The sequence below is a fragment of the Macaca mulatta genome, chromosome 5, assembly GCF_049350105.2.
Source record: "Macaca mulatta isolate MMU2019108-1 chromosome 5, T2T-MMU8v2.0, whole genome shotgun sequence".
NCBI lineage: Eukaryota > Metazoa > Chordata > Mammalia > Primates > Cercopithecidae > Macaca > Macaca mulatta.
Window position 1 is genome coordinate 38,695,995 of NC_133410.1, and position 23,928 is coordinate 38,719,922.

Here is a 23,928-nt window from a genome sequence, read left to right on the forward strand (position 1 = left end):
GGCAAACAGGGAGACAAAGGAAAAGTCTCAAGGAGAGCAGGAAAAACCAGTTTTGCAAGCTCCAGAGAAGGCAAAAAACGCTTCCTCCCTATACTCCAATCTACCCACCTCTACTGAGACGAGCAGCCCCTGAGGGGTTAGGTCCAGGTGGGTACACGCCCCCAACCTCACCCAATAGGGAAGAATCAGAGCTCCAGGAAGTTAAAGTGGAAGATCAGGAAAATCAGGCAAGCCTTCTCCAGTCAGGCCGCACTCAGGCTATGCAAATACCTCTCAGGGAGACAAGAGGACCCCCCTCTATCATAATGAACAAGGTCAAATCCAGGGAAGAGAATGAACCTTCATTCATTTTCAACTACTCATCTCCTAAACTGGAAGCACCATACCCCTTCCTACAAGGAGAAACCTAAGGCCCTTATAGATCTGGCGCAGTCCATCTTTCTAACATACAATCCAACTTGGTCAGACTGCAAACAGCTCCTCCTGACGCTGTTTAATACTGAGGAGTGCCGGAGGATAACTCAGGCAGCCCTCCACTGGCTAGAAGCCAATGTACTAGCAGGCACAGTGAATGCTCAGCGTATGCTCAAGGCCGGTTCCCAGAAGCAGACCCGCACTAGGACCCAAATGATGTCACCCAGTTTCAGCAACTGCAGAGGTACCGAGAGGCAATCCTGCAAAGGTTGAGAAATGGCAGAAAAAAAGGCAATCAATATAGGGAAAATCTCAGAGGTGCTCCAGGGAGCAGATGAAAGCCCTAGCCAGTTTTATGAAAGACTGTGTAAGGCATTCCAGCTTTATATTCCGTTTGACACTGAAGCAGCTGAAAATCAGCGCATGGTGAACATGGCATTTGTAGGACAAGCCCAAGGGTGACATCAAATGGAAGCTGCAAAAGCTAGAAGGGTTTATGCAGGCATGAATGCCACCAAGCTTATAGAGGTGGCCACTAAGATGTATGTTAACCGTGACCAAGAGGCAAAGAAGGAAGCAGATCAGAGGCTTAAGAAAAAGGCAGGCTGGCCGTGGTGGCTCACGCCTGTAATCCCAGCACTATGGGAGGCCGAGACGGGCAGATCACGAGGTCAGGAGATCGAGACCATCCTGGCCAACACTGTGAAACCCCATCTCTACTAAAAATACAAAAAAATTAGCCGGGCTTGGTGGCGGGCACCTGTAGTCCCAGTTACTCGGGAGGCTGAGGCAGGAGAATGACGTGAACCTGGGAGACAGAGTTTGCAGTGAGCCGAAATCACACTACTGCACTCCAGCCTGGACAACTGAGCAAGACTCCGTCTCAAAAAAAAAGAAAAGAAAAAAAAGAAAAGAAAAAGGCCGATCTGTTAACGGCAGCCCTCGTAGAAAGGGAAACTAGTATTGTAAGAGGATGGGGACGTGGACGTGGATGTGGAAGAGATCAAGTTAGGCAGAGATCTGAGAGCCGGCTGAGGCTAGAGAGAGATCAATGTACATGATGCAAAAAGAAGGGACACTGGAAGGATGAATGTCCAGAAGGTAATGAGGAGAGTAGTCAGGGCCATGGTATGAAGAGGCCATCGGCCATGGGCTGCTGCACCCTGGGAGAACCAGATAACTATCTAATCAGACTGGTAGGGGCTGAAGGATATGAAGACTAGGACAGACTGGGCTCCTTCTCTTTAGGCCCCCAGGAACCAATAGTCACATTAGAAGTTGGGGGCCAGCTAATGGACTTTATGGTAGACACTGGGGCTGAACACTCAGTAGTGACCTGACCTCTAGGGCCACTAACCAAGAGCTACACAACTAGGAGCCACTAGAGTCTCAGAGAAAAGGCCTTTCTGTCAGTCAAGGAGGTATGTTATAGGAGGACGAGGGGTCCAACATAAATTCCTATACCTCCCAAATTGTCCAGTTCCCTTGCTGGGAAGAGACCTACTCCAAAAACTGCAAGCACAGATTGCTTTTGGGCCACAAGGAAATACAACTTTGAGCCTAACTGAGCCGAAGGCCATGATGTTAACCCTTACTGTCCCACAGACTGAGGAATGGAGAATATATGCAAAAAAGGCTCCAGAACCGGGAGTAAATGAAATGTATAGGTTACTTACTAAAATTCCTGGAGTATGGGCTGAAGATAATCCACCAGGGCTGGCTGTAAATCAGGCACTGGTAGTGGTAGAGTCAGAACCAGGAGGCCGCCTTCATTGCGGTGTAGATAGAGTAGATGAGGTGTTCTCAAGCTGGAGAGATCTTACAGAACAACCCCTTGGGGACCCAGATGTTGAATACTTTACAGATAGAAGCAGTTTTGTACTGTAAGGGACCCGACAAGCCAGGTATGCAGTAATAACATTAAACTCAGTAGTAGAGGCACAGTCTCTGCCCACCAGAACATCAGCTCAAAAGGCAGAACTGATAGCCCTGACAAGGGCCCTATTGCTAGCAAAAGACAAAAAAGTCAACGTCTGGCTGGGCGCGGGGCTCACGCCTGTAATCCCAGCGCTTTCGGAGGCCGAGGCGGGTGGATCACGAGGTCAGGAGATGGAGACCATCCTGGTTAACACAGTAAAACCCGTCTCTACTAAAAATACAAAAAAATTAGCCAGGCATGGTTGCGGGAGCCTGTAGTCTCAGCTACTCAGGAGGCTGAGGCAGGAGAATGGCATGAACCTGGGAGGCGGAGCTTGCAGTGAGCCGAGATCACGCCACTTCACTCCAGCCTGGGTGACAGTGTGAGACTCCATCTCAGAAAAAAAAAAAAAAAGTCGATGTCTACATGGATTCTAAGTATGCCTTTGCTACATTACATGTTCATGGAGCTATATATAAAGAAAGAAGACTTTTAACTGCAGGAGGCAAAGAAATAAAGTACAAAGAATAAATTCTACAGCTCTTAAATGCTATGTGGGCTCCAAAAAAAGTAGCTATTATGCATTGCAAAGGGCACCAAAAGGCAGGAACACTAGAGGCCAAAGGAAACAGAAAAGCAGACAGGGAGGCAAAACGGGCAGAAGTGACTACCCTGCACTGTAAAGAGGAGATCTTAGCTTTGCCTCTCCTCCCAGAGCTTCCCCTGCCAGAGGCCCCAAATTATTCTCCAAATGAAAGGGCGTAATGTGCCCAAGAGGCTGGAAATTACATTGAAGGAGGATGGTGGAAATTCTCAGATGGGAGGCTAGCCATTCCTGAAATGGTAGCCCCTAAGTTTATAAAACAATTCCATCAAAGAACTCATATTTTTTAAAAATGGCATTAGAGACAGTACTTAGACGCCATTTCTGTGTGCCACGGCTCACTGTCATTGCCCGAGCCGTTTGTGAACAGTGTCTAACCCATGTTCAGAACAACCCTCGGCAGGGGCCTACCCGGCCCCCAGGATTTCAAGAAATAGAGGCCACACCTTGTGAAAACTTGCTTCTGTACTTTTCCGAGCTGCCCCTAGCAGGAGGCTATGGGTACATGTTGGCCTTTGTACCTTCTCAGAGTAGGTCCAGGCTTTCCCCACCCAGACAGAAAAGGTGCAGGAAGTAACTAAAGTACTGATAAGAGACATTATTCCCAGATTTAGACTGCCTCTAACTCTAGAGTCAGACAACAGACTGGCATTTGTAGCTGAAATAGTTCAAGACCTAACGTGGCTGTTAAAAATAAAATGGAAATTACACACAGCCTACCGGCCACAAAGCTTAGGAAAAGTGGAGTGCATGAACCAGACGGACACGCAAGCAGCTACTGAAGAAATATTGCCAGGAGACTTATTTGAGATTAGATCAAGTCTTGCCCATGGTCCTCCTCCGAGTCCGGTGCACTCCCACTAAGCAAACTGGATATTTGCCCGATGAGATTTTGTTTAGCCGGTCACCCCTAATCATAGGTTAGATTAAAGGTGATCTCCGTGAGCTACGAAAACTAACTTTGAGAAACCAAACACAGGTTTAGGGATAGCCATGTAAACAGTTCATAGCTCGGTACATGAAAGAGTACCTGTAAGTCTAACAGACCCAGCACACCTATTTAAACCTGGGAGCTTTGTTTGGGTTAAAAAAGTGGAATCCAACCACTTTGGGACCCATAAGAGATAGGCCCCATACTGTAATCCTGTCCACTCCCACTGCTGTTAAAGTTGCAAGAATCGTGCCTTAGATCCACCACAGTCGGCTGAAACCGGCGGCCCAAGACTGGTAGAGCAGCCAGCAAGATCCAGACCACCTGACCCGACTCATCCTGCGACAAAACCAAGCTGCCAGTAGAGACAGCAGCCCTGCTGTGGTCACTCCGGAAGCTGACCAGTCTACGCACGGTGGAAGCTGGTAGAAACAGCAGGCCTGCTCTAGTCACCCCAAAGGCCGACTAGTCTATGCACGGCTGAAGCCTGAAGAATCATCATCAGGGAAGTAAATGTAGCCAGAAATCTTAAGTCCAATGACTTTCCCTATAATATTAATTGTTTTGCTGTTGTTCTGTCGCTTTAGCCAACCCACTTCTCTGGGTAAACACCTCTTCTGTCCATGCTAGATAGAAGCATGCCAATCCTTGTTTTGCTCTTGCTAGTTCCCATATCTATGCTAAAAAGAGAAAGACTCACAGAGGAACGCCCGCACTGCCTGCTACCACATGGTTAAGAAACACAAGAGTTAAGACTTTATTGTACTATACATATTATGAGTGAACAGGAAACCATCTGGGGACTTGCATGCACAACTAGACAATTTATTCAGTCTGTGACCCAAGAGATGGCCAGCCTTATATATGCTATAATCCCAAGCTCATACCTGAAAACCAAGAGAGTCCCCAGACTCCCTCTTCAGAGGTTGGTTTTCGTCCTTTGGTGGATTTAAAACATAAATGGAAGTGGTGCTGGTTATATTAAGTGGTTGCTTAATACTCCCTTGCCTCTTACCCCTGCTTGTCAGAAGCATTCAATCGACTATAGAAGTCTTAGTAGACGAAACAACCACCACTTGACTAATGGCTCTAAGTACCAGCCATTGCTAACGGAAGAAAATTATTCTGCCATGAAGAATTAAATAATAGTGACGCTTTCTATTAAACTTTATTTATAAAAAGCATCAAAGGGTGGAATAAGGCAGAAATTAGAGAAAGAAAAAATAAAAACTAAAAGAGAAAAACAAGTTTTCCTGTATTAGGCTGTCTCATCCCAAAAAGCAGTAACAGACAGAGCCCAGGCCAAGGTACGCCCCTGATAACACTATGTAAGAAGTCAGGACCCGATAGTGCTGGAATTAGAGTCAGGAACCACCATGCCTGGCCCATTTTAACCATGTTAAAGTGTACAATTCAGTGGCATTAAGTACATTGCCAATGTTATGTAACCATCAGTGTCTCCATTTTGACAACCGAATGAAGTCCAAGCTCAGTGTAGAGTTCAAGGCCTTCCACAATTTGTCCTTGGTCTAATCTTCCAGTCTTCTCCAGCTATTCCTCCTCGTACTCCCTTCAACTCCAGAAAAAAGATAACTTGCTTTCCCTAAAAGCAGCCTGAATCTTCCTCCTTCCATCTTTTTCTTCCCATTGCTTCTGCCATGGACCTGCCCATTCGAACCCACCCTTCCCCTACTAAGATCATGTCTCTCCATTAAGATCCACCTCAAATGCCACCCTGCCTCTGGGGAGCCTTCCTGTTTCCCTCAGCTGGAGTAATCTTTACCTCTGTGCCCACACAGCATTTTAAAAAATCATTTATGGCTATTTTCTTGGTTGGGCCAGTTATTTGTGTACCTGCCTCTCTTAAGACCTCTCTCATTCATCTATGCCCTCTGTTTCTTAGCATCACACAGTATCTGCCTTATAGTAGGTGCACAGACACCTAATTTGAAATATTATTTTTTGAGACGGAGTTTTGCTCTTGTCCAGACTGGAGTAAAGCAGCATGATCTTGGCTCACTGCAACCTCCACCTCCCGGGTTCAAGCAATGCTCCTGCCTCAGCCTCCCAAGTAGCTGGGATTACAGGCACATGCCACCACGCCTGGTTAATTTTTGTATTTTTAATAGAGATGGAATTTCTCCATGTAGGCCAGGATGGTCTTGAACTCCTGACCTCAGGTGATCCACCCGTCTCGGCCTCCCAAAGTGCTGGGATTACAGGCATGAGCCACCGTGCCCGGCCCTAATTTGAAATATTCTAAGTAGAGTTACTTAAAGGTGAGTACAAATGAACTTACTTTACACATTATACTTAGACCTTACCTTTGCCAGCTCAGTTGTCTTACTGAACCCTCCTCCACGTCCCCTATCCCAAACCTCCTGTAGAACCTCAGACCCTTTCTAATAGCTAGGAGTCCCCAGGAGGGTGGAGGCCACGTGCTCACTTCCATTTCAGCTGCTCTTCAAGCAATTTTGCTTTAGCAACCTTCTGATTACTTACTTATTCATTTATTTTTTGAGATGGAGTCTTGCTCTGCTGACCAGGCTGGAGTGCAGTGGCGTGATCTCGGCTCACTGCAACCTCTGCATACCCGGTTCAAGCCATTCTCCCGCCTCAGCCTCCTGAGTATCTGGGATTACAGGCACCTGCCACCAGGCCCAGCTAATTTTTGTATTTTTAGTAGAGATAGGGGTTTACCCTGTTGGCCAGGCTGGTCTCAAACTCCTTACCTCAGGTGATCCGCCCATCTTGGCCTCCCAAACTGCTGGGATTACAGGCGTGAGCCACCACGCCTGGCCAATTTTTGTATTTTTTAAATAGAGACAGGGTTTCACCATGTTGGCCAGGCTGGTCTCGAACTCCTGACATCAACTGATCCTCCAACCTTGGCCTCCCAAACTGCTGGGATTGCAGATGTGACCACTGCACCCGGAGCAAACTTCTGATTCTTTCCTTGAGATGCTACTTCATTATTCTGTCTAAAGCCATTGGTGCTTGTTCTTCTCTTTTCTTCTACTTCTTCTTCTTTTTTTTTTTTTTTTTCTGAGACAGAGTCTCACTCTGTTGCCCAGGCTGGAGTGTAAAGGTGCGATCTTGGTTCACTGCAGCCTCCGCCTCCTGGGTTAAAGTGATTCGCCCTCCTTAGCCTCCTGAGTAACTGGGATTACAGGCACCCGCCACCATGCCCAGCTAATTTTTGTTTTTGCTTTTGTTTTGAGACCGAGTTTCACTCTTGCCGCCCAGGCTGGAGTGCAATGGCGCAATCTCTGCTCACTGCAACCTCTGTCTCCCGAGTTCAAGTGATTCTCCTGCCTCAGCCTTCCAAGTAGCTGGGATTACAGATGCCCACCACCATGCCCAGCTAATTTTTGTATTTTTAGTAAGATGGGGGTTTCACCATGTAGGCCAGGCTGGTCTTGACTCCTGACCTCAGGTGATCCACTTGCCTCAGCCTCCCAAAAGTGCTAGGATTACAGGCGTGAGCCACTGTGCCTGGCCACTCTTCTTAATAATGTTATTACAATACCTCTAAAATTAGGGTATTTTCAGCTTCAAGTAAGAAATGTCCTATTCAAACGTGTCATTAGGAAGGACATTTATATAACCAAACAGGAAGTGGGCTTCAAGGTTCATTGATTTGGGGACTGAACAAAATAATTGAGGATCTAGGTTTTCTCCTTCTGTTGTCTCTGCCATCTTTGGTGTTGGCTTCACCCCGGTCTGGTAGGATGGTGGCTGTGGCTGTCACAACCAAACACCTGTTATCCAGGCACCATATCCAGCCACGACATCCAGAAGGAGGAGAGAGGGCAACTTTCCTTGTAGCTGTTTAAGGAATGTGTCCCAGGAGCCTTACTAACAAACCACCCCTCAATTCTCAGTCGCCAGCATTGGTCACAAGGTTGTTTCTGAAGCAATAATTGGCAAGAAAAATCATCAGCAAAGGAAATATGTTAAACAAAAGTAAGATGGACCATCCTTGGATCTGAAGGTGAGGTAAGCAGGTGGGGATGAACATCTGAACACTGGGGCTCTGTTAGGAATGAAGAAGGGAGAATGGATCCTGCTCGATGGGCAACCAACAAAGTCCCCCTAACATTTGTGGAGTGTTTACTGTGTACCACACCCTGTGCCAAGTGCTTTACACTCTTATCTAACGTAATCCTCACAAATGGCCTTCTGAAGCGTACTGTATTATCCTTGATTTATATATGAAGAAATTGACTTAAGAAAGTTGACATTCTGGGCCAAGGCCCCATTTCTACGAAGTGGTAAAAGCAAGATTCAAACTTGATCAAAAACTGGAAGCTACCATTGTCATAATAATTCAGACAGGAATCATTAGTAGATGCTAAAACCAGTGGATGAAAGTTTAAAGGAGTAACAATATTTTTGTTTGTTTTGTTTTGTTTTGTTTTTGAGATAGAGTCTAGCTCCATCATCCAGGTTGGAGTGCAGTAGCACAATCTCGGCTCACTGCAGCCTCAGCCCCCCCAGGTTCAAGCAATTCTCCTGCCTCAGCCTCCTGAGTAGCTGAGATTACAGGCGCCAGCCACCACACCTGGCAGTTTTTGTATTTTTAGTAGAGATGGGGTTTCACCATGTTGTCCAAGCTGGTCTTGAACTCCTGACCTCAGGTGATCCACCCACCTCAGCATCCCAAAGTGCTGGGATTACAGGCATGAGCCACTGCGCCTGGCCTGTTTCGTTTTTTAGACACAGTTTCACTCTGTCGCCCAGGCTGGAGTACAGTGGTGAGATCTTGGCTCACTGCAACCTCCACCTCAAACGATCCTCCCATCTCAGCCTCCCAAATAGTTGGGACCACAGGCATGTGCCACCACACCTGGCTAATTTTTGTATTTTTAGTAGAGATGGGGTTGTGCCAGATTGCTTAAGCAATCTGCCTGCCTTGGCTTCCCTAAGTGCTGGGATTACAGGTGTTAGCCACTGCACCTGCCCTATTTCCTTATTTTTTAAGGAAATAAAACTCCAGTAGCCAACCTCCCAGATGGCTCCCAGTGATTATCACCTCCTGGTATCCATGTCTCTTCAGACAGTGAATAGAGCTATCTGGTTAAACAATAGGATCTTGTAGAAATGATGGGGTATGATTTCTGAGGCTAGATAATAAAAGACATTGGAGGTTTTGTCTTGTCCTCTATTGGTTTGTTCACTCTTGGAGATGCCAGCTTGCTGTGCTGTGTCATGAGGATCTCAAGCAGTGCTATGAGGAGATCCAGTTGGCAAAGAACTGAGGCCTCCTGTCAACAGCCAGCACTAACTTGCCAGTCATAGGAGCAAGCCATCTTGGAAGACAATCTTCCAGCCCCAGTCAAGCCTTTGGATGACTAAAGCCCTGGTTGACATTTTGATTACAACCAGACTTTGACCCAGAACCATTTGGCTAAACTGTTCCTGAATTCCTGACCCACAGAAACTGAGATACCCCTGAAGTATTTAGGAGAAAAGGGCATCATGTCTCCAACTTACTCTTTTTTTTTTTTTTTTTTAAAGACAGAGTCTTGCTCTGTCACCCAGGCTGGAGTGCAGTGGCATGATCTCAGCTCACTGCAACCTCTGCCTCCCAGGTTTGAATGATTCTCCTGCCTCAGTTTCCCAAGTAGCTGGGACTATAGGTGTGCACCACCATGCCCGGCTAATTTTTTGTATTTTTAGTAGAGATGAGGTTTCACCATGTTGTCCAGGCTGGTCTCAAACTCCTGACCTTAGCCTCCCAAAGTGCTGGGATTACAGGCATGAGCCACCGCACCAGGCCTTGCAACTTAATCTCAAATTGTTCAGGAAAAAAAAATTATATAAATATAAATTTTATGTGTGATGTATATAAGAAGGATAAAACAAAGCAAATATAATATTAATATTTACAGAATGTGAAGGGTATACAGAATTTTTTGTACTATTCTTTCAACTTTTCTGTAAATCTAAAATTATGTCAGAATTTAGGGTTTTCTTCTTTTAAAAACCAGCGATCTTTGATCTAGATCTGCCCTTCAAAGATATTTTGGTCTGTATAGTATAAAAATTTGTTTTTAAACATTGTGCCAACTCTTATAAATTGAGAGATTTTATATAAAAATCCAGATTTTTTTACAAAAATTAGTCAGGCATGGTGGTGGGTGCCTGTAATCTCAGCTACTCAGGAGGCTGAAGCAGGAGAATAGCTTGAACCTGCGAGGTGAAGGTTGCAATGAGCCAAGATTGCACCACTGCACTCCAGCCTGGGTGACAGACATTCCATCTCCAAAAAAAAATCAAACCACCAAATCCAGGTTTTTAGCTTTTTCTTGAGAAATAGGAAGATAAGGCACCAGTGACAAGTACTGCATAACAAAGTATTGGCTTAAGTCTGCATGACAAGTATTGGCCCGATGGCTGGTTAACTCTTTGCATTTGAGAATGACTTTTACCTGGGCACCTTTATATATCCAGAGAAGCAGAATGACTAATATTAAGAGTTGGAGAGAAAAGTCACATAGTCTGTCCTGAATTCTGGTTCTGCCACTTATTAAGGTGTGACCCTGAGCAAGCTGCTAAATCTTTTGAGCCTTCTGCCTGCAGTCTGAAACACAGGATCAGAACTTACCTCAAAAGACTTAAATCAGTCCTAGAATCACATGGGGAAGTAAAAAATGAAGTGAAACAGAGACTTACGTGAGGAACAGATGAGAAAATGCACCTAAAGGACTTTGCACAGTGCCTGCCCAAAATGTTCAGTGTTCATTACTGTCCCTTTAGTGATTTCAGAGCCTACACGTGGTTCTGGTGCAGTGGGACCAGCTTGTTATGGTGCTAACAGGAGTGCTCATTGCCTGCCAGTCATTGTGCCAATAAGATCTTGGTGTAAACATTCATCTCATGTAATCTTTATAACAATTCGAGTTAGAGATGGATTATCTGTTTTACAGACGGGAAAAATAAGGCTTTCGGGTAGCTTAGCCAAGAAGTCTTAAGTGGAACTGTAGGAGAGAAAATTGTAGGAGAGAGATTTTGTTTATATATTCTTTTGTATCTATGTGAATGTCTTTTTATCATGTCCATATGTTATTTTCAGTTTTAAGTACAGTTAATAATCTTACCAATATTCATCTGCCCTACCAAAAATATATTAGCTAATAAAAAATCAAAACTTTTCCTGGGGGTAGGGATCAGGTATAAACATTTAAATATATATATTTTTAAAAACTGAAAGTTTGTATCATTAAAAAAAATTGTCTTTAACTGGTTGAGGAGAGAAAAAAGACTAACCATCTTCATTTAGCTTTTCACATGAAGGTCTCAAATTGCTATTAAGCTACATGCCTAATTACTGAGTTTTTCCTCCCATTTCAAACAGCAAGTTTCTCTGGCTCTATGAGCCCTCTTTTGCCCATTTTCCTCCATTAACCAGTAACTTGTTTTTATTTTGAGACAGGGTCTCACTCTGTCATCCAGACTAGAGTGCAGTGGTACAATCTTGACTCACTGCAGCCTTGACCTCCTGGGCTCAAGTGATCCTCACACCTCAGCCTCCCAATTAGCTTGGACTACCGGCACGCATCACCACTCCTGGCTAATTTTTTGTATTTTTTTTAGAGACAAGGTTTCGCCATGTTGCCCAGGCTGGTCGTGAACACCTGAGCTCAAGCGATCCACCCACCTTGACCTCCCAAAGTGCTGGGATTACATGCATGAGCCACCACGCCCGGCCAGTAACTATATCTTACAATAATTGTTTACTTATCAGTTCCAGGCATTGAAACATCTTGCAATTTAAAACATGTACCTATTTCTTTATTTTCTTTTTTCTTTTTTTTTTGATACAGAGTTTTGTTTTTGTTGCCCAGGCTGGAGTGCAATGGCGCCAGCTTGGCTCACTGCAACCTCCGCTCCCAGGTTCAAGCGATTCTCCTGCCTCAGCCTCATGAGTAGCTGGGATTACAGATGCGTGCCACTATGCCTGGCTAATTTTTTTTTTTATTTTTAGTAGAGACGAGTTTCACCATGTTGGCCAGGCTTGTCTCAAACTCCTAACCTCAGGTGTCCCCCACCTCAGCCTCCCAAAGTGTTGGGACTACAAGCATGAGCCACTGCACCTGGCACAAGTACCTATTTCTTTTTTCTTCTTTTTGTAGTTCTTTCAAAGGATTTATTTGCTACAGAATTGCTTCATTCCACCAATGAGATGAACTCAGGATTCCTTTGTTTAAAAGGATTTTGCTTATTGTTGTGTTTTTACAGATTCGGCAATATCCAAATAGCAATTCTTAGGCTGGGTGTGGCGGCTTGAACCCCGGGAGGCAGAGGTTGCAGTAAGCCAAGATCGTGCCACTGCATTCCAGCCGGGCCAATAAAACAAGACTCTGTCTCAAAAAAAACCAAAAAACAAAAAACAAAAAAAAAAAAGAAAAAAAAAAATAAGCAATTTTTTTTGCCAGCATTTGGCATGTCTAGACAAGAGTAGAAAAAGTTAGAATCTATAGCATTAGATGTCTAAAAATAGAAAAAAAAAAACATTGGCCGGGCGCGGTGGCTCAAGCCTGTAATCCCAGCACTTTGGGAGGCCGAGACGGGCGGATCACAACGTCAGGAGTTCGAGACCATCCTGGCTAACACGGTGAAACCCCATCTCTACTAAAAAATACAAAAAAAACCTAGCCGGGCGAGGTGGTGGGCGCCTGTAGTCCCAGCTACTCGGGAGGCTGAGGCTGGAGAATGGTGTAAAAACCCGGGAGGCGGAGCTTGCAGTGAGCTGAGATCCGGCCACTGCACTCCAGCCTGGGCAACACAGCAAGACTCCGTCTAAAAAAAAAAAAAAAAAAAAAAAAAACATTTAAAAATTTAAAATTCCTCATTTGGACAAGTGCCTAATTCTATCTGCTTTAGCATACATCTTCCTATATCTTTGGATTTACAATGCCTTTACTAGAATATAAAATTACTAAGTAAACTACAAGAATATTTTCAAGCAGAAATGTAAAGCAAATTCTAATTAATAAACTCATCCTCACTTCAAAGTCTTATGAGTAAAGGCTCACCTTATGTTCGAACTCTAGTATTTGTCTTTTTCAGAGGTATGCAGACTTTCCTAAAGGACCAGGTAGGAAATATTTTAGGCTTTGCCAGCCAAGAGGTAAAGTTGAGGATATTATGTAGGGATTTGTATAACCATTTAAAATGTTTGTGCTTTGTTTGTAGAAACGGGGTCTTACTGCCTAGGCAATAAGTTGCCCAGGCTGGTCTCAAACTGGCCTTAAGTGATCCTCCCTCTTTGGCCTCCCAAAGTGCTAGGATTACATGCATGAGCCACCATGCCTGGTCAAACCATTTAACATGTGACCATGTAAAAATATAACAACCATTCTTAGTTCACTCGTGGCTGGCCAGATTTGACCCATGGGCTACAGTTTGCCAATGTTTATTTGCTAAATTCCCTCCCTTTGTTGCATCATTTGAGAGAATATAATATCCTTTTCTCTAAAAAGTGAGGTGTCATTTTTTTTCCCCATCCAATGTCAGGCTGTCATGACTCAGTTACTTGTGCATTGACAAAAATTACACCCATACAGTTGTTGATGGAGAACGTTTTATTTATGGAATTTTTATCTGTACAGATGCTTCTGTCCTCATCTTTATATTTGTCTCCCTCTTCTCATTGAACTGCAAAATTCCTGAAGGATGAGACCTGGGCTGTTTAATGCAATCTGTACATTCTCAGCAGAGCACAAGTATCAAATGGACATCGGATACATTTTAATAATGATCTAACACAAGCAAAAATAATCACTGAAAATATAAAACTCAACAAGAGACATAAGAAAAAAAGCAGACGGAAAACAAAAAAAAATTCTTATTTTAGAATGATGCTATACGTAACCTGTAAAATATTTAAGTTTTTATACATGAGATTATATTGGTTTCCTTAAAGAAAAAAATTACAATTAAGAATGGAAATTAAAATGTAAAACCAAGATAAATATTTTTGGCTTTTGGACTTAAAAAAAAAAAAAGATTAGTGAGGAAAACCAAGAAATAATGGGGAGAGAAAGAAACACTACTACTAATTTTCTCTTTATGATTAAAAAAAATAATCTTTTAACCATATTTGGGGTGACTAGAAATTAACAGTGATGATCCTTTTGAGTTAAAAAATCAGTGACACATTTTATTAAAACAAAAGGAACAAAGGAACTCTAACCAGACCATACATGTAAAGGCTATTTAGCATAGCAATTTCATGGATTCAAAATACATCTTTAATGACAAGCAAACCGATAACCAGGAAAAATGAAGACTGTCCTTCCCTTTATAATGTGATATTAAAGTGCGGCCTGTGGACAATTTATAAAGTGTTTGAAGTTTAATTTTTATTTTACAAAAATTGACACTATTAAAACCAACATGATTATCTTTCATTCATCCAATAACTGAACTAACAGTATTATAAAAATATGTAAAAAAATTCTAGATTCATAATTACCAGATATGCTAATACCCATATAGCTAGTATAAATCTGATGATTAAAAAAATAGTTTTGTTTCCTTAAAAACACTTGGTTCATTTACCATTTAATATCAGATAGATATTTGCTATCCCGAAGTACCAAAAAAAAAAAAAAAAATCACAAATAAAAATGGCAATCTCTACACTTTAGGTTTCTTGTTAGGTGGATCTTGAAGACTAAACTTTGGAATTTCACCAGAAGGAGCATATGGAATTCTCTTTGAAGACACCTTTTTGCCAATTGTTTCAATCTGAAAAAAAAATTTTAAGAGAACTATTAATTATATAAGTGTAAGAATTTACAATGTACCGAAATGGGAGCAGGGGGAATCTAGATTTTTTTCTTAGAAAAGGATTCTCAAGTTGTCTGGGTTGCTATGAGAGATCTTTGGTTTCTTCCCTATTTTTTGTTTCTAGAATTAATCTACACTTCATTTTAATATTCATATCTAGACTTTCTCACTCCTGCCATTCCCACACCTGACTCCCTCAAAGTCGTCAATTATGTGCCACCACTGTCTTTAGAAACATGCATGAAATTAACTGACCAAATTCCGGTGAGTTCATATTTTATTTCAAACTCCATTCTCATTTCAATTTCCCTTGTACTAAAAATCCTGCAAAAGCTAACAGCATAATCTTTTTTTTTTTGAGATGGAGTCTTGCTCTATCGCCCAGGCTGGAGTGCAGTGGCACGATCTTGGCTCACTGCAACCTCCGTCTCCTAGGTTTAAGCAATTCTCCTGTCTGCCTCCTGAGTAGCTGGGATTACAGACATGCACTACCACGCCTCGCTAATTTTTGTATTTTTAGTAGAGATGAGGTTTTACATGCTGGCCAGGCTGGTCTCGAACTCCTGACCTCAAGTGATCTGCCTGCCTTGGCTTCCCAAAGTGCTGGGATTACCGGCATGAGCCACTACGCCCTGTTTGTAACAGCATAATTCTTTTTCTTTTCTTTTTTTTTTTTTAAATCGAGTCTCACACTGTCGCCCGGGCTGGAGTGCAGTGGCGCGACCTTGGCTCATGGCAGCCTCCGCCTCCCAGGTTCAAGCGATTCTCCTTGCCTCAGTCTCCCAAGTAGCTGGGATTACAAGCGCCCGCCACCACACCAGGCTAATGTTTTTGTATTTTTAGTAGAGACGGGGTTTCACTATATTGGCCAAGCTGGTCTCAAACTCCTGACTTCGTGATCCACCCGCCTTGGCCTCCCAAAGTGCTGGGATTACAGGCATAAGCCACTGTGTGCTGCCAACAGCATAATTCTTAAGAATTCAGACTTCAGAGTCTGGAATCCTGACTGGCACTTGCTGCATTACCTAAACTCTCCAGGTCTTTCTTCCCACTTGTAAATTGTGTTACCACCACTTAACTCAAAGGGTTGTGGTAAGTATTAAATTAGGTAAAGTGCTTAGCATACAACAAGCCAGCCTTCACTGAATGATAATCAATTTTTGTTTTGCCTATTACATTTTTCATTTATTCCATATATTCAAAATCATCTTCTTATTAAAAATACTACTTCAACGGTCATGAATTTATCTCCCCTCCACAGCAGAGATAAATATACTACTCAATTTTCTGTCTTTTGAATTATAAATTAATATTTAATTCTGACTCATACCACAAAAAAAGGGCTTCTGCTTTATATTAACCAGTTGTCTTAGTGACTTACAAATTCTCCTCATTTAGTGATTCCATTCCTAATTGTTTTTTTAATCATCACTAGGAAAGTTAACTTTTACAATAACTTAAAATCATTTAAAATATGTATTTCTCTACATATGTTTCCCCTTAGATGAGTAAAACAGGAATGACAGAAAATGTGTCTATGCCTTGCAAATAACCTTTTAAAAATAACATTCCTGAGTTTAGTCATGACCGGGGAAAACCGTCATGCTGTTACTCACTAGGGAGGGGTGGAATAGAAGAGTCCCCAAGGTCTTGGACAGAAGAGTTCACAGACAAGGATGCCATTTGATTCTTTCCACAAGCAAATCTCTCATGAAGGAGAAATGGGCACTGAGTTCTAAATAAGGACCTTCACCAAGTTGGTGAGAGGTTTAAGAGAACCAGATCAGATATTTTTGAATAGCAGATTAGGCCTTACTTGTACCTCTCCAAGATAGCTGGTGCTGAGATGTGTATAGCAAGCTATCAAACACTGCTGCTTTTCTGCTCTGCGCGGGCACTACGTTGACTGCAACCCCCTGGCATATTTTTTTATTCTCCCTAACTTACTCCACCTCCCCATCCTCCTATCCCCATATACACACTGCTCTAAGGAAATGGAAAGTAGCTTCTTATTAATACTTTTGGGACTCCTTGGAGAACTGAAATAGATGTAACATACAAATACACTGTTCTGGGTGGAGGCTTCTCTCAGCTTTCCAAATGTTCCATAATTGACAAACTGTTTTTTGTTTTTTGAGGCAGGGTCTCGCTCTGTCACCCAGGCTGGCATGCAACGGCATGATCTCAGCTCATTACAACCTCTGCCTGCCGGGCTCAAGTAATCCTCCCACGTCAGCCTCCCATGTGGCTGGGATTACAGGCGCAGGCCACCACGCCCGGCTAATTACTATTATTTTTTTTTCCGAGATGGAGTCTTGCGCTGTCACCCAGGTTGGAGTGCAGTGGTGTGATCTTGGTTCACTGCAACCTCCACCTCCCAGGTGTAAGCAATTCTCCTGCCTCAGCCTCTGGAGTAGCTGGGATTACAGGCATGTGCCACCACGCCCAGCTAATTTTTGTATTTTTAGTAGAGATGGGGTTTCACAGTATTGGCCAGGCTGGTCTCGAATTCCTGACCTTGTGATATGCCCGCCTCAGCCTCCCAAAGCGCTGGGATTACAGGCTTGAGCCATCATGCCCGGCAATTTTTGTATTTTTTTTTAGAGACAGGGTTTCGCCATGTTGGCTAGGCTGGTCTCAAACTCCTGACCTCAAGTGATCCACCTCCACAGCCTCCTAAAGTGCTGGGATTACAGGTGTGAACCACCATGCCTGGCCAGTTGATAAACTTTGAATCAGAAGCGGGCCAGTACCATTGAAACTCCCATATATTTCATTCAGACCCCTCACAGCACTGGGACAGTGCTGAGTACTCAGGAGGTATAGGATGAACACCTGCTGATTGACCAAGACCTCTTTCTTTCTCTACCTTTAGATCACAAATTTAGGGAGGAAGTAGAATAGTCAGAAAAATCCCAAAGGGACTTCCTAAAGAACTGACATGTTGTCCCAGAGTTAGGTTACTGCTAAGGAAAATAAGAAAATTCTAAAACCCACACAATGGGTTTAAAAAGCAAATGAGCACTTTCCTAATTGTTGAAATAAACTTCTGATATTGATTTGGTTCCCCAAAAGAACTGCCCTAGAACTTCCCTAGGTGTCATCTTAATCAGCCAAACATATTCTGACCTGCTGTGATGGTCTTTTGATGTCACCTTGACTAGATTATAGTCCCCAGTTGTTGAATCAAACACTAAAGACCAAACAAAAAGAAGAAAAAGGGTCCAGGATCATGATTACCTGGAAGCCAATGGTTTGTAGTTCATTGTGGAGCCCATCCAGGACACGCCGTCCATCGAAGATAAAGGCTGGCTTTAGCATTTTTTTATGAATGCGTTCATAATCCAATTCCTGTAAAGACAAACCATAGGAACAATTAAAACACATACATGAGCTGGGCGCAGTGGCTTATGCCTGTAATCCCAGCACTTTGGGAGGCCGAGGTGGGTGGATCACGAGGTCAGGAGATCGAGACCATCCTGGCCAACATGATGAAACCCCATCTCTACTAAAAATACAAAAAATTAGCCAAGCGTGGTGGCAGGCGCTTGTAGTCCCAGCTACTCAGGAAGCTGAGGCAGGAGAATGGCGAGAACCCAGGAGGCAGAGCTTATAGTGAACTGAGATGGCGCCACTGCACTCCAGCCTGGGTGACAGAGCAAGACTCTGTCTCAAAAAAAAAAAAACACACATACATGAACACATACTCAACCTTAGCTGATAATGGAACACCTCTAGAATTTTCCTTAGTATCATTTCTGTTACCTTACCTTAAACATGTCCCACTCAGTGCAAATAACAACAGCATGGGCACCATCACATGCTTCATATGGATCCTTGGAAATGGTCACGAGGCGGGACACTGTAACAGCAACAACAAAAAAACAGAAATAAGGAGTTATTTGACATTACAGTAGTTCCCCCCTTATCTGCAGGGATACATTCCAAGACCCCCAGTAGATGTCTGAAACTGTGGAGAATACTGAACCCCTATATATACTTACACACATACTTGTTTTTTGAATCTGATTGCCAAAAGTTACTAAGTGACTAATGGGCGAGTAGCATGTGGAATGTGGATATGCTGGACAAATGAATGATAAATGTTCCAGGCAGGATGAAACAGTACACAATTTAAAACTTATGAATTGTTTATTTCTGGAATTTTCTTTCTAGTACTTTCAGACTGCAATTGACTGCAGATAACTGAACCCATGGAAAGAAAAACCACACATAAGGGGGATAGTACTATAGATACTCTAACACTAGGACTGCAGAAGAGTTGGGAATAATCTGATTTTAGCATCAGTGGGAGTGATGGTGGCAGGCCCCAAAATCTGCCTTGGAATCATCTCCTTGGAATTTTGGGGCTTTGTGGAATATGTTGGAAAAATCAATGGACCAATCCACAGCTGATCACTTCAAATCAGTGTTGATGACATTATGCCTAAGACTTTAATTTCAGAGAAATGAGGTTTAAAAGAAGGCCTACCAATGATATCAATGATAAAACTGAACAACCTAAGGTTTCCAGAAGATAAAAAGTTTTAAGGTCTGTACTCAAAATGATTCATGAGACTCAAAGCCTTACCTTGGTCATCCTCTGAAACACCTGGATGAGAAAGATCCACAACTATTTGTTCCCTAGGTACTTTTGGATCATATATATGGAGGTGTGCGCCTTCATCCATCAAATATTTGCTAATATATATACTAGAGGATTCTCTATAGGAAAAAAAAAATCAGTATTGCTAAGCTTTACATGGCATTATATTCTAATACCAGGGAGTTTAAGATACAGGTAAAATTATATTTCCTTTTTTTTTTTTTTTTTTTTTGGAGACAGAGTCTTACTCTGTCACCCAGGCTGGAGTGCAGTGGTGCAATCTTGGCTCACTGCAAGCTCCACCTCCCGGGTTCATGCCATTCTCCTGCCTCAGCCTCCCGAGTAGCTGGGACTACAGGTGTCCACCACCACGCCTGGCTAATTTTTTTGTATTTTTAGTAGAGATGGTGTTTCACCATGTTAGCCAGGATGGTCTCAATCTCCTGACCTGACCTCGTGATCCACCCACCTCCACCTCCCAAAGTGCTGAGATTACAGGCGTGAGCTACCACGCCCAGTCAGGTAAAATTATATTTCTTAAGCTGGTGGAGTGGTGAAGATATGGATGTTTATTTTTATTCTTTATATTATATATATACATGTATTTTATGCACACATCCACCAATCAAAAAATTAAGATGTACACATCCACCAATCAAAAAATTAACACAATCTCAAAGGGCTTGAAATATTTTAAAAAACTGATACCTCGTATCACCAGTGTCCTTTTTGAATGCAAATCCCAAAATAGCTATCTTCTTATCAGTTACTGTATTAAACAGACTGTCTATGATCCGGGAAGCAAACCTCCTCCTTTGGTAGTCATTCATGTCTATCACCTGAAATTACATGTACAATTGTGCAATGATTAGTTAAAAGAGGTACGGCCTATGACACACATTACTCAGAGTTTTATGGTGAGTGCTATTGTACAAATACAACACTTACATATAAACAGGAGGCAAAAATTAACCAAACTCTAGTGCCTGTGGATTTAAAACAAAACAACAACAACAAAAAAAGAATCACCCATCCCCTTCCTTAAAGCCATCCTAGGCCAGCAGTGGTAGCTCACATCTGTAATCCCAGCACTTTAGGAGGCCGAGGTGGGCGATTGCTCGAGCTCAGGAGTTCAAGACCAGCCTGGGCACCACGGTGAGACCCTGTCTCTACAAAAAATACAAAAATTCACCAGGCATGGTGGCATGTGCCTGTAGTCCCAGCTACTTGGGAGGCTGAGGTGGGATGGCTTGAGCACAGGAGGCAGAAGTGGCAGTGAGCCAAGATCATGCCACTGCACTCCAGCCTGGGTGACAGAGCCAGACCCTGTCTTAAATTAAAAAAAAAAAAAAAAAAAAAGCCATCCTAAAAATTTGTAATTTAATTTGGCTTGATTTTCCACGTATAAGGCTAGGATGGATGCAAAAATTGGAGTGCACAACCAAGTTTTAATTCTAAGCGCATTTCAGGTTCAGCTATGAGACCAGCCTAAATAAGGCACATAGGAAACCATATTCTCCTTAGCCCGTGTCTCTAAACTCTGTGGAAACAAGCTATAAGCAATCAAACCCCAAAGTATTCCTTCATTTGCTTGTGCTCCACTATTTACAAAAATTCAGTTTCAGTGGAAAGTGAGCAGGGAACAAACAATTATGGTTCTAGCTACCTCTGGATGAACCATACCACCACAAATATTTGACAAGGTTTTTAATGAACTAAATGTTATACGAGAAGAGTCTCCGATCACTTAATCTGTTAAATTTAGGTTGGTAACCAGGTAGGCAAAGCAAAAGAAATTTTTTTTTAAGGCTTTAAGCTTCCAGGGACCATCTCAATCAAACCTTGAGAGCTTAAGCAATTAGCCCAAAGTGCTGGAAAATCAAGAGTTTATCTGCAATTTTCACATGATGAACAGTGAGATAAAGCCATCATGATGGATTGACTGGAATGACACTAAGTGTATCTGTTTTCCCTTAAAAATGTGCATTTCTGGCTAGGCAGGGTGGTGCGCCTGTAGTCCCAGCTACTCAGGAGGCTCAGGTGGATCACGTGAGCCCAAGAGTTGGAATCTAGCCTGGGCAACTCAGTGAGATCCTGTCTCTAAAAAGTAAAACATTTTAAAAAAAGAAACGTGCATTTCTTTAGATTCCCTCCCATATCTACTGCTGAAACCTGAAAAATTATAAACTCAGGGGGAAAATATTTGGGAAAGGCACATATACCAACTAGTAATTGGGACAAATTACTTAATATCTCTGTGTCAGTTCCCTCATCAAATAAAGGGGATAATGTTAGTGATGAGGATTAAATGATACTGTATGCGAAGTGCCCAAAAGAGTACCCAGTACAGGGTAAGCATTCAGTAAACATCAACTCTACTTCCCAGAGCTCGCTTAATGCTTCCAATTTGGGAAGGGTTTCTAATTTTAGCTCTGTGAGTCTGAAAGGTTCAAAACAAATAACAACAAACACAAAACCACTTGAAAGCATGACAATATAGGTTCTGTTTGGTTTTTTGAGATGAAGTCTCGCTCTGTCATCCAGGCTGGAGTGCAGTGGCGCAATCCTGGTTCACTAGAACCTCCGCCTCCTGGGTTCAAGTGATTCTCATGCCTCAGCCTCGCTAGGCCAGTCTCGAAATCCTGACTCTCAAGTGATCTGTCCACCTCAGCCTCCCAAAGTGCAGGGATTACAGGTGTGAGCCACCACGCCCGACCAATGTTATAATATAGGTTCTTACTTTACTTTGATTTTATGCCTTTCAAGACAGAGAAGAATTAGGCTAGGTTCACTGGCTAACACTTATATTCCCAGCACTTTGGGAGGCAAAGACGGGAGGACTGCTGAGCCCAGGAGTTTGAGACCAGCCTGGGCAATATGGTGAGACCTTGTCTTTACAAAAAAATTTTTTTAAATAAAAAAATTCGCCAACGTGGTAGTGCATTCCTGAAGTCCCAGCTACTTGGGAGGCTAAAGTGGGAGGACTACTTGAGCACAGGAGGTCACTGCAGTGAGCAGGGATGACACCACTGCATTCTAGCCTGGGTGACAGAGTGAGATCTTGTCTCAAAAAAAAAAAAAAAGAGAAGAATTATAATTAAGGATAATTGTTTTTGTTTTACTCTGGGAGCAAATTTAGCTATAAAATTAGAATACTGGTTTATCACAAACTTCCATCAACATTGATTAGCAGGAAAGATAAATTAAAAACACAGATACCCAATAAATAAACATAAAATAAGCAAATTGAATATACTAATGTTTGACTTCCTGGAATAAATAAATTCCATCAAAAATATTTCATGGACAAAAAGTGACATGCTTAATGAGAAGCTAAACAGAAATTGCTATTATTATTGCTATTACTATTATTATGTTAGAGACAGGGTCTCACTCTGTTGTCTGTGCTACAGTGCAGTGGAGGGATCATAAGTCACGGGAGCCTCCAACTCTTAGGTTCAAGTGATCCTCCCACCTCAGCCTCCTGAGTAGCTAGGACTACAGGTGTGCAGCACCATGCCTGGCTAATTTTTAAATTTTTTGTAGACATGGGGTCCCACTATGGTGCCCAGGTCAGTCCCAAATTCCTGGCCTCAAGTGATGCTCCTGCCTTGGCTTCCTAAAGTGTTGCAATTACAGGTGTGAACCACTATGCCTGGCTAAACAGAAATTATTACCTATAAAGATTAATACCTGCTGCCAATAACGAGCTACTTCTGGCAAATTCAGAGCCTCACAGAGATAAACCAAATTCAGAACATCCTTTTGGAAGCAGCTCCCACCAAACCCTACAGAAAGAAAAAAATAAACAGTATTTTCATGTAAGAACGAGAAAACTCAATCATGTGACAAATTTCTTTATACTAAATCAGAAACCTTATACTAAGATTTTTTAATAATAAAATTCAGATAGATAAATAATAGGCTTCTAAATTATGTAAAATTTGCAGGCAACAACTCCACAAGTAACTTCCAAATAATTTTCTAACTAAAGTTTCATTATGACTACGTTTAACTTTTTATATTGTTTCCTTTTATCTCCTATTTTTTTCTCATTCATCTAGTATGACTGCCCCACATTCTTTACTCTAGCAGAGGGTCAGCAAACTTTTTCTCTTTTTGAGACAGAGTCTCCCTCTGTCGCCCAGACTGAAGTGTAGTGGTATGAACATGGCTCACTGCAGCCTTGACCTCCCAGGCTCAGGTGATCCTCCTACCTTAGCCTCCCAGGTAGCTAGGGCTACAGGTGTGCATGACTAATTTTTTTTATTTTTTTGTAGAGCTAGGGCTTCACCATGCTGCCCAGGCTGGTCTCAAATTCCTGGGCTCAAGCAATTTGCCTGCCTTGGCCTCAGTCTCCCAAAGTGCTGGGATTGTAGGCATGAGCCACTGTGCCTGGCCTGGGTTAGCAAACTTTCATGGCAAAGGGCCAGACAGTAAATATTTCAGCCTTTGTGGACCATTCAGTTTCTGAGGAGACTATTAAACTGCCACTGTAGCTCAAAAGCAGCCATAGACAATATGTAGTCTAATGGTCATGGCTGTGTTCCAATAAAATTTATTTACAAAAACAAGCTGTGGACTGGATTTGACCCAAGGGCCATAGTTTGCCCACGCTTGCTCTAATGCAATGCAGTATGCAGTAAGGAATAATA

At 42.6% G+C, this 23,928-nt stretch overlaps 1 protein-coding gene across 3 annotated transcripts in view; it reads right to left on the reverse strand.

Annotated features, from left to right (window-relative positions):
- Positions 1–13,442: 13,442 nt before the first annotated feature.
- The window catches only part of UGDH (UDP-glucose 6-dehydrogenase), a 29,169-nt gene continuing 18,683 nt past the window's right edge, over positions 13,443–23,928 (reverse strand). For 2 of the 3 annotated variants that reach the window (XM_015138161.3, XM_078001606.1), the window contains 6 exons: positions 22,967–23,061; positions 19,982–20,112; positions 19,259–19,392; positions 18,438–18,529; positions 17,908–18,018; positions 13,443–14,625 (listed from right to left, as the gene is read on the reverse strand). In XM_015138161.3, the coding sequence (XP_014993647.1) occupies positions 14,515–14,625; positions 17,908–18,018; positions 18,438–18,529; positions 19,259–19,392; positions 19,982–20,112; positions 22,967–23,061 (674 nt within the window). In that variant the 3' untranslated portion in view covers positions 13,443–14,514. 3 annotated transcript variants of the gene reach the window in all.